The sequence below is a fragment of the Falco naumanni genome, chromosome 5, assembly GCF_017639655.2.
Source record: "Falco naumanni isolate bFalNau1 chromosome 5, bFalNau1.pat, whole genome shotgun sequence".
NCBI lineage: Eukaryota > Metazoa > Chordata > Aves > Falconiformes > Falconidae > Falco > Falco naumanni.
This window is the reverse complement of record NC_054058.1, coordinates 28,521,957-28,535,396: the sequence shown is the minus strand read 5'-3', so window position 1 is coordinate 28,535,396 and position 13,440 is coordinate 28,521,957. Positions and strand designations below refer to the sequence as shown.

Here is a 13,440-nt window from a genome sequence, read left to right as displayed (position 1 = left end):
GGGGAGAAGGCCATAGCTTGTCCGTGTGAGTGGCTGACCCCACATGCTTCAGTAAGGAAAGTCAGTAAAGCATTTAGAAACAGGGGAGGCATGAGTAAGTTACACTGTGGACTCCAAGTGGTAACTATGTTTTTACCCTATAGCCTGAACGGGGAGCTCTTCTTGTTATAGCACTGCTGGCTACCTTGGAGCCTTACACAATTTGTTAACTGTCAATTTACCAGTTTGCTTGTCATTGTAACATTCTCCTCCTTTGTTCATGGTGAACAAAAAGTCTGTTTATTCTGACCAGGCACCCTACCTGCCAAGGTATCCGAGTATGTTCCTGACATAAGATTACCTGCTTTTGGAGACTGCCAGCCTGAAAGCTCGTAAGGCAAAACAGACCCCCAAGCCCACCATTGGGTTTGGTGATTCTCCAAAGACATGTAATTTGGAGAACAGACATTTTTCTCATCACAATGCCTAGAAAGGGTGGCTTGTCACCAGAAAAGCATCTTCCTTTTTGCATTTTGGGCTTCTATAAGTCATTCCTCCTCTAGAGGAATGGCCTGTGTATTCCAAGGAGTATGTACGCCCTGACAGTAGATTGTCTACGCTTACCTGAAGCCTGAGTTGGAAAGTTCCAAACCGTCTTACCAGGTTTTCTGAAACACCTCTCCTGTCACTGGATCCTGCCCTGCCCTCTACAGCAGTCTTGGCAGGGAGTAGCACAACTCTGTCACATGTATGGAGACTTCTCTGTGGATCTCTGCAACTCATGTGCATGGGACGTTTGCAAGAGTCAGTTGTTAATAATGGAAACTGCAGTGGATAATATACATTGTATTTTAGCATGTACATTTTCATTGCTGCAAGTGTTTGGGTTTTGTTGTTTTTGTTTTCACATCCATCTGGTGTCCAGCTCTCCTTCCCCATTATTTCATATAACATTGACACAGCAAGGTAAGTCATACAACAGCATCACGTAAACTACAATTCCTATTTTATGTGGTCCATGACCTTAAAGAAATGTGGTCTTTTGGCACTGGTCTGGAAGGAACACAGCAGGACAGAAAGTTCCCAGAACGCAGCAGTGGAAGCCTTTTCAGGCCTGGATTTCATTTCCCTGCAGGCTTGTATTAGCAGGATATAACCTGTGCCTGCGCTTCCACTGCTTCACTTGAGGCACTTATTCCCAGGGCATTTCTCCTGACCTTCGTTCTTGTTCTTCACCTCCTACACTATCATATGGCCTATGCCCTCACTTAACAAATTCCTTTCTCTGTCATTTACATCTTGAAAGCAGTTACAACCTGATGCCCCTCTGCCAAGCTATAGGTCTTGTGGCCATTGCATCACTTTCATAACTCCCAGGTCCTCTGTTGCTCCACTCTGGATTGCCCCATTACGCTTCCACCAGCCTCAGACTCACTACCCAGCACTACAGGTCCTGACTCCTTGGAGTCCTGTGGAAAGAGCCAGCCCCCTCCAGATGCCTTTGGAGCAAAAAGCTGGCACCGTGGCTTTGTCTCCTATTAAATACCAAAGCAGCTCTTGCTCGCTCGCCGAATTGGGTCTGTCGGATGGGTCACTGCACATGCTTAAGTTGGAAGAACAATTTGACAGAGGTGGACTAGAGCAGTAACTCCAGAAAGAAAGGCTTGTAAAGGACAGAGCAGTGAAAATGCACTCTGCCTGCAATGAAAGGGAGATTAAAGACCTCTCCAGGAATCATAATTCCACTGGTCACAACTGCATTCAAGCACCCAAGCTCCAGCACACTGACTGTGAACTGCTCAAGGGCCTGCTTACCCACTCTGCAGCTTCCTTACGCTAGCACTGATGCCTGCAGCATTAAAGATTCTGTTCTCTGAGGTACTGCTGGAGGTCACAGAGGTTTTGGCCACCTTTTTTCATCTTCTGCTGTGAATGGTCTCTGCTCTGGAACACTCCCCCTTTGGCAGCTTGGTGCCTGTCCTGCTCCCGTAATACTTGTTCCAACATTTCCTGCCGTGACTGCATTCTGCTCCTGAGAAAATCCTACATACAAAGAAAGACATTACAATAGTACAGCCAGCTTTCATGCTGAATTTCTTCTGCAGTTATCATTGGCAGAAGTCAGAAATTGGTATAATCTATGGAAGTTCATTCCTTGCATGCAGAAGTACTCCTATGGCAGAGAAGGAGAATTTTACTTCCCATCTTTCATTCTTTATACATGTGTCAAAAAATGTTACCCTTTGTTTATTTATTTCTGAATGATATACTTATATTGGATATAAATCAGGTGAAAGACAAATACTCTGGATGGTGCCAGTGCTGCAAACATGGTAGTCAGGAAAAACATTTCTGGAATTGCCCTTACCAGCCTTTCTTTCTCTTGTTCAAAGCTCCTTTCATTGTGTTCTGCCTGCAACTCCTCTCTCTGCAAACGCTGTGTCTTCAAGAACTGTAGCCTCTGACTTGCCTTCCTCTTCTCTAGCAAGAAGGATTCCTTCCTGCTCCTCTCTGCCCCAGCAGCCTGGAGCAGTGCCATGTGCTGCAAAGCCCTGTCTTTGTGCTCCAGCTGTTTCTCCAGCCCTTGCAATGTTCTCTGACACAACTTCTGCCTGTTTCCAAAACAAAATTTCTCAAATTTCTCAGAACGAAAGAGCAAAAAATGAAAAAGACAGTGCATAAGACACAAAGCAGATATCCTGGTGATCTGCACTCAATATTCCAGTACTCTTTCTTAGGTTATGACGGTTAAACCTGTGTCCTAAACAGAGGTGGCAAAAACCCCAAATAAGCTGGTGCCTGATGTCAGCTAACTGCAGTCATCTGTTCACCTGACTACATCACCTAGTGTGGCCCTGGAGACCAGGAACCAGGGAACTGGATTATCCAGGCAGGCTGTAGGGCTGATCTGGACAGCTGGGTGTGATGTGTGTCAGTGGTAGAGCCACAGGGCCAACAGAAGGGGGTGGGTAGGGCAAGGGGGCAAGGACCTGCTAAGCTTCAGTGGACTGTGGGGCCAGGGCCAGGGAAAAGAGATTTGGGAGGCATAAGGACTTTGGGTCTGAGGACAAGACTGAAGGGAATTTGCCCTTGGAGGTAATGCTAAAGGTCCATGTGGGTACTTGCCCATACATCAAGATCAATTTTATTCCCATTAGTAAACCACTGTGACCGCTCTGCAGAGACTAGCGTAAGGCACAACATGTGATGTTCAGAGACTGAATGAGAGCACCAGGGAGTAGACATTACCAGCCTTCCGACATCTACTACAAAAAACAGTTAGCTCCCAGGTATCACCTCTGGTTGCCCCTGCGCAGCTGGCGTCGAATGCCATCTGCCTCTTGCTGCTGCTTCTTCTTCAGCTGCCTATGTTCCCCTTGCCACCTTTTGTGCTCCATCTCGGCTCTGTTGAAGTCCATCTCTTTCCGTCTCTCCTGAGATGCACCATTAAGGATTGATTTCTAAGAGAAAAAAACCCAAACGGAACCCTTAATCTCATCAGTATATTTTTCTAATGTAAACTGTAAACCTACAAAACCAGAACAACTTAGTCTTCTAATGTCACTCTTGAGCTCTGGAAGCCACACTGGCTCATGAACGTTATAGCGTCACTTCCCATCTGTGCACATGCTGAGTGTGATGCTAAAACCTGTACAAAATATTAGGCTTAACCAACAAAGGAGTGCCTGAAAATCCAGTTTTTAGAGCTCTTTATAGGTCAGTAGGCTGTGTTGTTCTGGTTGTTCTGGTGTTGAGCCAATGCTTAAAACTTCCAGTCTTTGTAAAGTCAGCTTCTGGATTGGATAGAAAATACAGGTTCTGACCACATATGGTATTACAGATTGATTGTGAGATTTTACGAGAAATATCTGCCTCCTCCTGGCCAAACACAAAATCTTCCTGGAGTTCTGTGCAGGCATACTAACTCTCCACTAACTGTTGTCAGAGATCTCTACCCACGGTCAAGCAGTCTTTGTTTTCTTCAATAGCAGCTGCATTTCTGTGCTGGGCAGTGTTCCTAATTTGCACTTTTTAGGGCAGTGTGCTGTGTAAAGAGATGAAGGAGCACCTACAAGGCTTCTTTTCACAGCCATAGTGAAATCCTTACTGCTTTTGTACTTGCAGTGCCCTGTATGAGGGAAGGAGCAGGGAAACATCACCAAAACTCAGACATGCATTCCAGTGTACATTGCTAGAGCTGTTAGGGGCTGGAACAGAGTTTCCACAAAACATTTTCCTCTCTCAAATGCATTCTCCCTTCTCCTGTTCCCCCCATCTGCAATTAGCATGTTCCTGCCATTAACTGCTCTGCAAACAGAATGTCTCCTTCCAGTTCTTTCCTGAGGACACCTCTAATACCACAAGCTGGAAAACACTGTGGGACCTTCAAATAATCCCTGCCGGTCTCGTGTAGCATTTTGACTGATTTCTCTTAACCTATTGATCTGTATGGCTTCCTAGGAATGGTAAACACCTTTGTTCTCCAATGTATTGCGACTCTTTGCGAAAACTGTACCTTGTGGGTGGTTTATGTTTAATGACATACAGAGGGAGAGATCAAAAAAATGAATCAAAGGTGTTTTATAGGTGGAAAGTGAACAAATGTTGTTTTCCAGCAAGTAAAGGACCAGCCTAAGGATCAGGAGACTTGAAGTTCCACCCCAGCCCTGACAGGCACTCTGCTATGGGATTCAGCTGACTACCTAGACTTTCTCTTTTTTAGCTTTCAATTATCTGTAAAAGAGGAGTAGATTTTTTGCTATCTAATAGAGCTGGCTGAGAGGTTTATTTATAGAAGATTAGATCTAAAATAAAAAACTCTTATAAAAAATGATGAGCTCAAATACTAGAAGTGCCCTTGTTCCTGTACAACACTGATTCTCAAGTGGAAACCTTATGTTTCTATTTATGCATAGCCATTATTCTACATAGTCATAATTTTTGTTGCAGTAAAAACCTTTGAGAAAGAGATCAAAGGAGAGTATATTCTCACATGACATAAACAAATTGTTTGATCCTAATAGCTAAATCTAGTTTGGACCAAATACTTACTGTAATGCTTTTGTCTTTTAAAAGATTTAGAGGATTTGTGGATCTCCTAGTTTGCACATTGGAGGCACTGAGTGGTCTCTGTGCACGTAGAGCTGATTTGATGGTCAGGCTGTCTTTCTCTAGTGATTGATTCACTTGGTCAAAGAAGCTTTGGCGCCTGAAAGGAACCAAAGCACTGGTTCCGAGGGAAGAGCTCCTTTGGGAATGCTGGATTGGAGCTTCTGTTGCTCTGGACTCAAAAAGACCTTTCAAATAAATCAGGGCAGGGACATAAGAGGTTATAGGCAGCTTATAAAAAGAACACTTTTTTTTTTTTTTAAAAAAAAAAGGTTTTCTCATATAAAAAATATTCAAACATGACTTTTATAACATTGTTCTCTGAGGAAGTGGGACATTTTTAGTCTCCATAAAACATGCCCCAGCTTTCAAAAAATAAGCCTGCCGTTGCAATCAAGCAAGAGTTTTGCCTAGTAACACAAGATCACCGACTGTACTTACAGCTACCTCGGCTAAGGGATTGTTTATGTGGTATTTCGCAGACAGACATAAGCTGTTTCTGCCAATGCTCTGAGACAAGAGACAGGAGAAATTAGCTCGGGCACAACACTGTGTTAGCAGAGCTTTTGGGTAACTGAGAACATGAGCAGAGTTTGCTTGCACCTTTCTGCTAAAGACAGCATGGACCTGAGTGGCAGTTGTTGCGTGGAATGATGCTGGAACACCAGCTGGGAGGAAATGTGCACTCCTGTTGCACTTTTCATTCTCCCTCTACTGGCAGTGACACAGAGCAAAGCAGTAACAGAGAAAGCTTTAGGCTTTCAGAGTCATCACTTAAATGTCTGTAATTCTCACAAAATAACTTAAATGAGAACAGCAACAATTTGATTAAAATCATGATCCATCCCCTTTTGGATCATAAGGGAACAAAAGTTTACTCAATGACATTATAAAGCAATCAATTTCAGCACAGGTAAGAGAAGGAGTGTTTCGCAGAACAGTCCCAGTGAGATCTTTCTGGTATAGGCAGTCATAGTTAATGCTACAGATTGTTTTTTAAAGTAAGGAAATTGTATAAAAAATAATATTTATAGTGAGCATTACAAGGAAGGTTAAGAAAACCCAAAAGCTGCTACTGCAGTAGCTGTAAAAGCCCCAAGCCCTCAATGCCTCTGAAAATATTTTCACCTTGAGAAACTTCAACTTCTCAAGCCATACTACCATTAATACCTACATATAATACTATGTAATGGTGACTACATTCACAGCATGGCATTATGGTGTCTTCTTTTGAAACATCAAGAACTATGGCAACAGATTTTAGACATGATGGCCTGCAGCACTGATACTGTGTGACAAGTGTTATGTTTGGATAGAAGAGCTACAATTTTAATACCTTGCTGGTGTTTAAAATTAACCTCGGTTTGAGCATCTTGTTGTCTGCTGTCTGCTTCTTCCTTGTGGACTACCTCCACTAACCAGCTATCTGTGTTGACAGCAGCATCAACCATAGTGTGAGCAATCTCTCTCTGAGGACTCTAGAAATAACAAGAAACGCAATCGTAATCCAGATCTGATAAGGAAAAGGTTAGTTTCATGAATTTACATTGTAAGATAAGTTGCAACTGAAGTTTAAGAAAGAATAACAACTCTGGGGGAGTTCTTTACTAAAGAAACAACTCTTAAGTAGAGTAATTTCTGATCACTTTGAGGGTTTCTCTGCATCTTCAAATGACCTAAAACTGGCAGTACGTCTGCCTGGAAGGGTCCAAGCTGGTACAAAAGAGATCAGGCCAGAGGAGCTCTGGTTGAAAGACAGTCACCTTTCTGGCACATGCCAGAAATCAGGATTCTAACACTTGCAGGCCAATGGAAAAAAGCCTGGCAGTATCTGGTGCACATTAACCTCCACCTTTCTGATCCTCATCCAGTACCCTGCTCACAAGCAGTAAATCAACTACCGAGGATCACAAAAGCTTCTTTTGGTCTTTGACTGCGAGAGATGACGCCTTTAAGAGGGTGGCGAAATATCTTAACAGAATTATGCGAGGGACTGCCTTGATATGGAGCAATCCTTACTGTAATCCATATCTGGTCTAAAGTCTTCTGTCTGACACTTTTTCCTGCCTCTATCTCCTTCACGCAGAGGTAAGATGTAGAGGAACTGGGCTACGCAACACTTTCATATTCTGCATCCATGGAAGAGGTACTAGGAGTCTGCTCCTATGACAACTTCTAGCTCTTTCCCCAGTCAAAAGATCAGAAAGACAGCACAGAGCAACGTCTCTCCATTCTTTAGCAGGCATACCTAAGAGCCAGGCCCAAAACCTCCAGTAATTTTTTGGCACCAAGAGCAGAAAACCTGAGGTAACGAAGCAGACATTATACAAATAGCAGACCACATGTTAACAGAAGAGCCAGGGTGAAGCACTTTTTACCTTCTTAGGTTCTGTAAGCTCATTGTCCTCTTCCAAACAAGACTGAACATATTTTGGAACATCTTCTGTCTTCAATCTCTTATCTTCCTTTTTCTCTTCCTCTCTGGAAACACTTTCTGGAGATGAAATCCTCATTTCAGACAGTTGCTCTTCTATTTTCTTGCTGAGCTCTTCTTTAGTCAGGCTCGTTCCTGGGATGAAGGCGTCTTCCTGCTGCATTTTGCATGTGTGTTCCCAGGCTGCAAGGCAGCAATGGGGAAGCAAGGTACACCTACAACTGCACTTAGCACATGGCTGAGTCAAATACAGACCCCTTGACCAGCAGTCCAGGTCTGAGTGACCTTGTCTGTAATGGCCTGAGGCTCTATAACCCGGTGTCACAACATATGGGTAATCCAAGCTTGACTCTACCAACATCTGCCTGGCTGCTAGAGGCATCTGCAGTTCTAGGATGATGCGTTCACTTAAGGGCAGAGGAATCTGCAGAGCTTGGTCAGAAGACACCTCCTTAGTCTGCCCATTCCAGAAATTCACAAGCACTACCCTTCTGTTGTATGCTGTGCATATTAGGAGGGGAAAAAAAAAAAAAAAAAAAAGGCAAAGAATGTATTAGCATGTTAACCTGTGTGATTTATCTCTTAGAAAGCAGGAGATAAAAGTAACAGCTTATGTTTCAGACAGTTATGTAACAACTTCCATGACTTTTTCTTTATAGGTTTAAAATTTGACCTCCTTTTGAACTTCCTACGAAGACACAGCAGATAGCAGAATTCTTGCTTGTCACAGCGAGCCAGGATTTTGCCCTGCAAAAGCTGGACACCAGACTAACAATAGGCAGGTGAATACTCATGAGGGCCAGGAACATTTTTTTCCTTGCGTTGGGAGGATGTTCCCCCCCCCCTCCCCCCCCCCATCTTTTTAGGAATTTTCCGCTCACAGAACAAAGCAAAGGCTGATTTTGTGAGGTGCACTAATTCTTAATTCTAGCACTTAAAAACACAGGCTTAGTGCCAACAACAAATAAAGATCATGAAGAGAGCCCAGGCAGCAAGTGGTGAATCCTCCATGACTGAGACTGTCCTCTTTTCTCTACAGTGACCAGCAACTGTGGCAAGTCTAGGACTATTAAGAATACCAATACCCGTACCTAAATGTGCCTCCTTGTTCTCCATAACCTTTAGCACAGTGCCTGGGCCAAAACGTTCAGCTCTAGCCTCCCATGGTGCCAAGACCCTGTCTCCCGGAGCAAGAGGCTGTTGCCTGGCATCGTCATAGTGGAGAATGTCGTAGAGAGGCGTTTCCTGCAAGCAGAGCTGTACCTTGCCTTTCAGACTGCGGCTTTTGTCAAACTCAATTAAAAAGCGTTCCCTGGAGGCCTACAAAAGTAAAACATGTGGTTTGCAAGACAGACATCTGGGTCCAATTAACAGCCAAACATAAATGCTAAGAAGGAAGTGGCAGAAATCCCAGGAAGCAGAACGTGATCTGGGAATGCAGCTTTCCTCTTCTACCAGGTTTCTCACTGTGTCCATATTGGATTTTACAAGTAATTGAAAAGCGGGGCTTACGGGGCTGACAGCCTTTCCCTTCCTTTCATTATGGACTTAGATTTTAGTATGAACACAATTAGTACCCTAAGGCAGAACTTTACCAGGAAAACCTCACATCAGAAAAAGAGTAGCCCAAAAAAATTGCTATGTATGATGCAGTTTGTTACATAGTAATCAAAATGATAACAAACTAGTAAAATGTGGAAACTGTCATGAGTTTAAATGTTTTATTTTAAGCCTTCAGCAATGGATGTGGGGGAAGCTCTATTGCTTAACAACATGGCTTCGTGGTAGACTTGGCAGTCCTGGGTTAATGGTTGAACTTGATAACATCAAAGGTCTTTTCCAACCTAAATTATTCTATGATTCTACTGAAATCTCAGCCTTCTCTTCAGCTCTATGAGTGCACTTACACAAACAATGCCGTCAGCTAATGTCACTTATGCTTTTAGCTGTCCTGATCTGTTCCATCCCGCACTGGAGCTTACAGCCGTCCTCACCTATACTGGCATCACTATTTATTTAACTAACTTGCAAACTGCAAAATGAACTGGATTTTTAAAGAAAGCCTGCAGGGGCTGGATTTTCTGTCTGGCATTCAAAATCATCTCACAAATCCCAGACGCATAGAGGGAAGAGGACAAGGAAAGCTCTGAGTTTGGTAAGGAGGAGGTGGTCCCTGGAGGCAGACATTTTGGATTACTATTATGCTTTTTAGCTAATTAACTTTGCCGCTAGACTGCGCAGAAGTAGACAATAGGGATAAGGGACTTGTTTTGTTTGATTGTCTCTGAATGACAGCCTACTATAACTACTAAAATGGATCGCGTTCCAGGCTGCTTTTGCTCACAGTAAACAGCCAGTCATCCTCAGGAAACAGATGAAATGGGATGTGGGGAGACAACAGCGGTTATGAAGTGCACTGTCTCACAGGAGAGCCACCCCACAGCAAGGGCATGGGACTGACGAGGCATGGGAAGAACAGGGAAAAGACACACAGATCCTCTTACAGCACAGTTCCCAATAAACAGCTACTGTTACCTCTTGGGCAATGTGGCCCAGGTAGTAATGGCCATCAGCTTCTCTCCTTGCCAACACACGAGCCCCCCTCACGAGACTAGAAGCCTCTGGGGATGAATCAATGAAATTCCTTTTTGCTAAGGATATCAAGGGCATACAAAGGGAATCTGGGTTCCATGCACAAACAGGAAAGCTGTGGAAAACAAAAATACAAGAAGTAATGAAGACCTTGGCAACAGAACTTCTGCAACTTGCTGCAACGGAAACTAAATCCACATGTGACACCCGCCCCACCACACAATAACTGCCTTTGTTTCCTAGCTCTTTTCTTCTCTGCATTTCCAGTGACTCACCTATAGATTTTGAACTTACTCTGTTACTGGACATCTTGGCAGCAGAGAGCCACAGGGATCTTTATTAGCTGTGTGACAACACTGGGCATATAAGTTAGACCTGGAGCTTCCCTGGAGGGGGAAAGGTGGAGATGGAAGCAGAAGATAAGCATGATTTTTGAACAATTAAATCCTTAAACAGGAATATTATTTATAAAATTTAAATTTACTTTCCAGTATATTACATCTTTCTTTGTTTTAAATCTTCCATCATATCTTGCGATAATATGCTGTTTATCTGTAAGCTCATCACAAATGGTTTTAAGAAATCAAGCTTGGAAAGAAATATTAAAAAAACAAAATACAAGAACTATATGATAAAAAAAACCCCTTGTGCTTCTGCTGCTCTCTATTCAGCTGCTAGATATGTAGCAGGTATAGCGATGTTTCTTCGGTTGTGGTGGGATATGTTGTTCAAAAGACAATGGGTCATTTCAAGTATACATACAGCTATAGTAGATATCCATTTTAGTCCATCTCTGATCCTATCATCATTTTATACTACCATGTAGGAGGCACTAGGTGTGTGATTCTTCAGAACAGTTTTACTTTCTTACTAATTCTTATGCCTTTTAGTTAACTGATTTTAGTAAAGAGCTTTGAACCTGGAAAATACACCAGTTTCTCAGGACAAGGCACAGCTTGGAGAATGGAGAAGCAGAATGGAAACAGGGTAGGGGTTCTGGAGCTGCCTCTCGCATCCCCAGGTGCAGGTGCTCAGTGATGATGCAGGCATATCAACCCTGCTGGCTTCCTCCCAGTCTGTCTCCCTGTGACTCTCAAACAGTAGCTTATGGTCAGCCAGTGGTCATGTGTGTATTCCTTCTTGTACCCTGCTTCTTACGCAGCTTTCCAAAATCCCCAGGCAAGCAAGAGCTGTAAGGTCAACGAAATGATCTGAAATCAAGGAAGAATGAAGGTGGGGATTGAGCCTAGGAAGACAAAATTGCCTCTGCAGGTCAAAGCCAGCAGTGGAGCCATCTGGCCTGAGTAGGATGGAAAATGTGAAATATCTGAGAAAATGCCATGGGGAACAATATGCCAGGGACTACAAGGGAGAAAGACAAAATGCAAGGGAGTTGGGAGGTGGAGTCGACAACAAAACTATGAACCTTATATTAAAGTGTTAAGCTTTTGTGGAAAAAGATAAACTCATGTTGCATTAATCATGTGTTAAGTAAAAACAGCGGTTGAATGGTTTGCTGCTATTCTCTGTGAACTGTTGCTGAAAATGCATTAGGGCTGTTACGAGACTCAGAAGAGCAGGAAACTTAAAATCCCTTAACTACAAGGGCATCCACAGGGTAGACAAGCAAACACTCTCTGTTTCAGCTGACGATGTCATATGTTTGGGATGTTAACAGATTCAGAAGATTTTGTTATTTATTTAAAATACAGAATTTGACCACCCTCACCTAAGAGTAAACCAACACTGAAGTCTGTGAATCGGGATACACTGTAAGCAAAGCTGTACAGTTACCTAGCTAAGAAATGTAAAATCAAAGCAAGGCATTTGTTTTTTCCTTCGGGATCTTCACTTTTACCTGTCAGAAACACTTCTTTTCAAGTGCTGGTCTGTGAAGTTCAATAAAATCGCTTTACAGGGCAAGCTTTTCCCTGCAAAAGTAAATGGAGCTAGACCGAGACATACTCAAATTTGACTCCAAGTGTTGGCAATGATGCCTTTTGCTCAGGGGCTATGTGAAGTGCTGTCTTTCTTCACAAGCAGAGATTTAAGGTACAAGTAACATACAATTAAAGGGTGTTTTCCCTTATTCCAGCTCAGGATGTCAGGTACAGCCTGTCACAGAGATGCCAAACCTATTTTAAATCTTCATCTACAGACTGCTTTGTTCACTAGCTGCCAGGCTAAACAAGGTTACTCTTCCAGAGGGTCACAGAAACTCTTCCCCATTTCTGCTTTTGAAGTGTCATCCCATAAAGATTCAGGAGGAACTGATGAGTGTGCACTAATTTTATATTAGCGGCATACCTTTCCAGGAGCAGTAGGGAGGAGTCTGATTGCTTGAAAGGACCCCCCCGATTGCTTGGCTGCTTTCTCCATTATGTTTTGCATGTTTCTTTCATGAGCACCTGAATCTCTCAGAAGACACGCAACATGTACTGGATATGACTCGTTCTCCATAAGAAGTTGGCAGGTTTCCTCTGACTCTTACTCTGGGAGTCAGTGATCAGAGGCACCGACTGGCAGGCTGGGTCTTCAAACGCCACAGCCCAGCCGCTCCAGCTTTCGTGCCATTCCCAAGCCACAGGGACCGGACCCGGCTGCCGCTGCAGCGACGCTCCCGGGGCGAACGCCTGCCTGGGCAGCTGCAGCGCTCCGCCACCTGCGGCGGGGAGAAGGAAGAAGAAAAGCTCACTCACACGTGCAGGTCCTTGCTAACCTGGGAAGTTTGTGGAGAGGGTGGGACAGGCGTGACATTCTTTATTGGGCATTTGTGTGTCCGCCGCTGCACTGCCTGTGCGGCGGCCGGCCTGCAGCGGGGCCTCGCCTGGCCCCCCCGGCTGGCGCCCTCCCGCCCCCCGCCCGCCTCGCCTAGCCAGGGACGCCACAACGTTGCAGCAGGACGAGGCTCCGCACCAGCTGCTCCTCCAGGAACGCCCGCGGCGCGGCGCCGCCATGGCGGGGGGACGCAGCCCGGACGGCTCCGGCCACACCGCGCGCGTGCCCCGTTGCCAGGCAATCAGGTGGGCTGGACCACGCGGGCCGCCTAAGGGAGAGCAGAGGGGCAGCTTATTTCTTTACCCCCTTCCCTAAACATGAGCAGCCGACGTCGCCTTCGCCCCCGTTCCCAAACGAGCGGCTTGGCTCGGGAGGCGGCCCACTCCCTCCTGTACGCCCTCCGCGGGTGACGCCAACTTTTGAGGCTCACGAGGAGCTCCCCGCCGGGGCATTGGTGCGGTCCCGCCGCTCCCAAGTGCCGGGGGAGGCGGGGGGCAGGGCTGCCCTCGCAGCCACAGAGGGGCGCTCCCTCCTGCGGCCCCTTCGCC

At 44.9% G+C, this 13,440-nt stretch overlaps 1 protein-coding gene across 1 annotated transcript; it reads right to left on the bottom strand.

Moving 5' to 3' along the window:
* Window positions 1–1,773: 1,773 nt before the first annotated feature.
* Window positions 1,774–12,961, bottom strand: LOC121089146. The gene is made up of 10 exons (XM_040596105.1): window positions 12,422–12,961; window positions 10,409–10,500; window positions 10,058–10,229; window positions 8,614–8,842; window positions 7,467–8,023; window positions 6,425–6,566; window positions 5,032–5,276; window positions 3,277–3,440; window positions 2,348–2,591; window positions 1,774–2,022 (listed from the first exon to the last, which is right to left on the bottom strand). The coding sequence occupies exons 1-10, from the start codon at window positions 12,572–12,574 to the stop codon at window positions 1,837–1,839; spliced, it is 2,184 nt and encodes a 727-aa protein (XP_040452039.1). The 5' UTR covers window positions 12,575–12,961; the 3' UTR covers window positions 1,774–1,836.
* Between the last annotated feature and the right edge of the window lie 479 nt (window positions 12,962–13,440).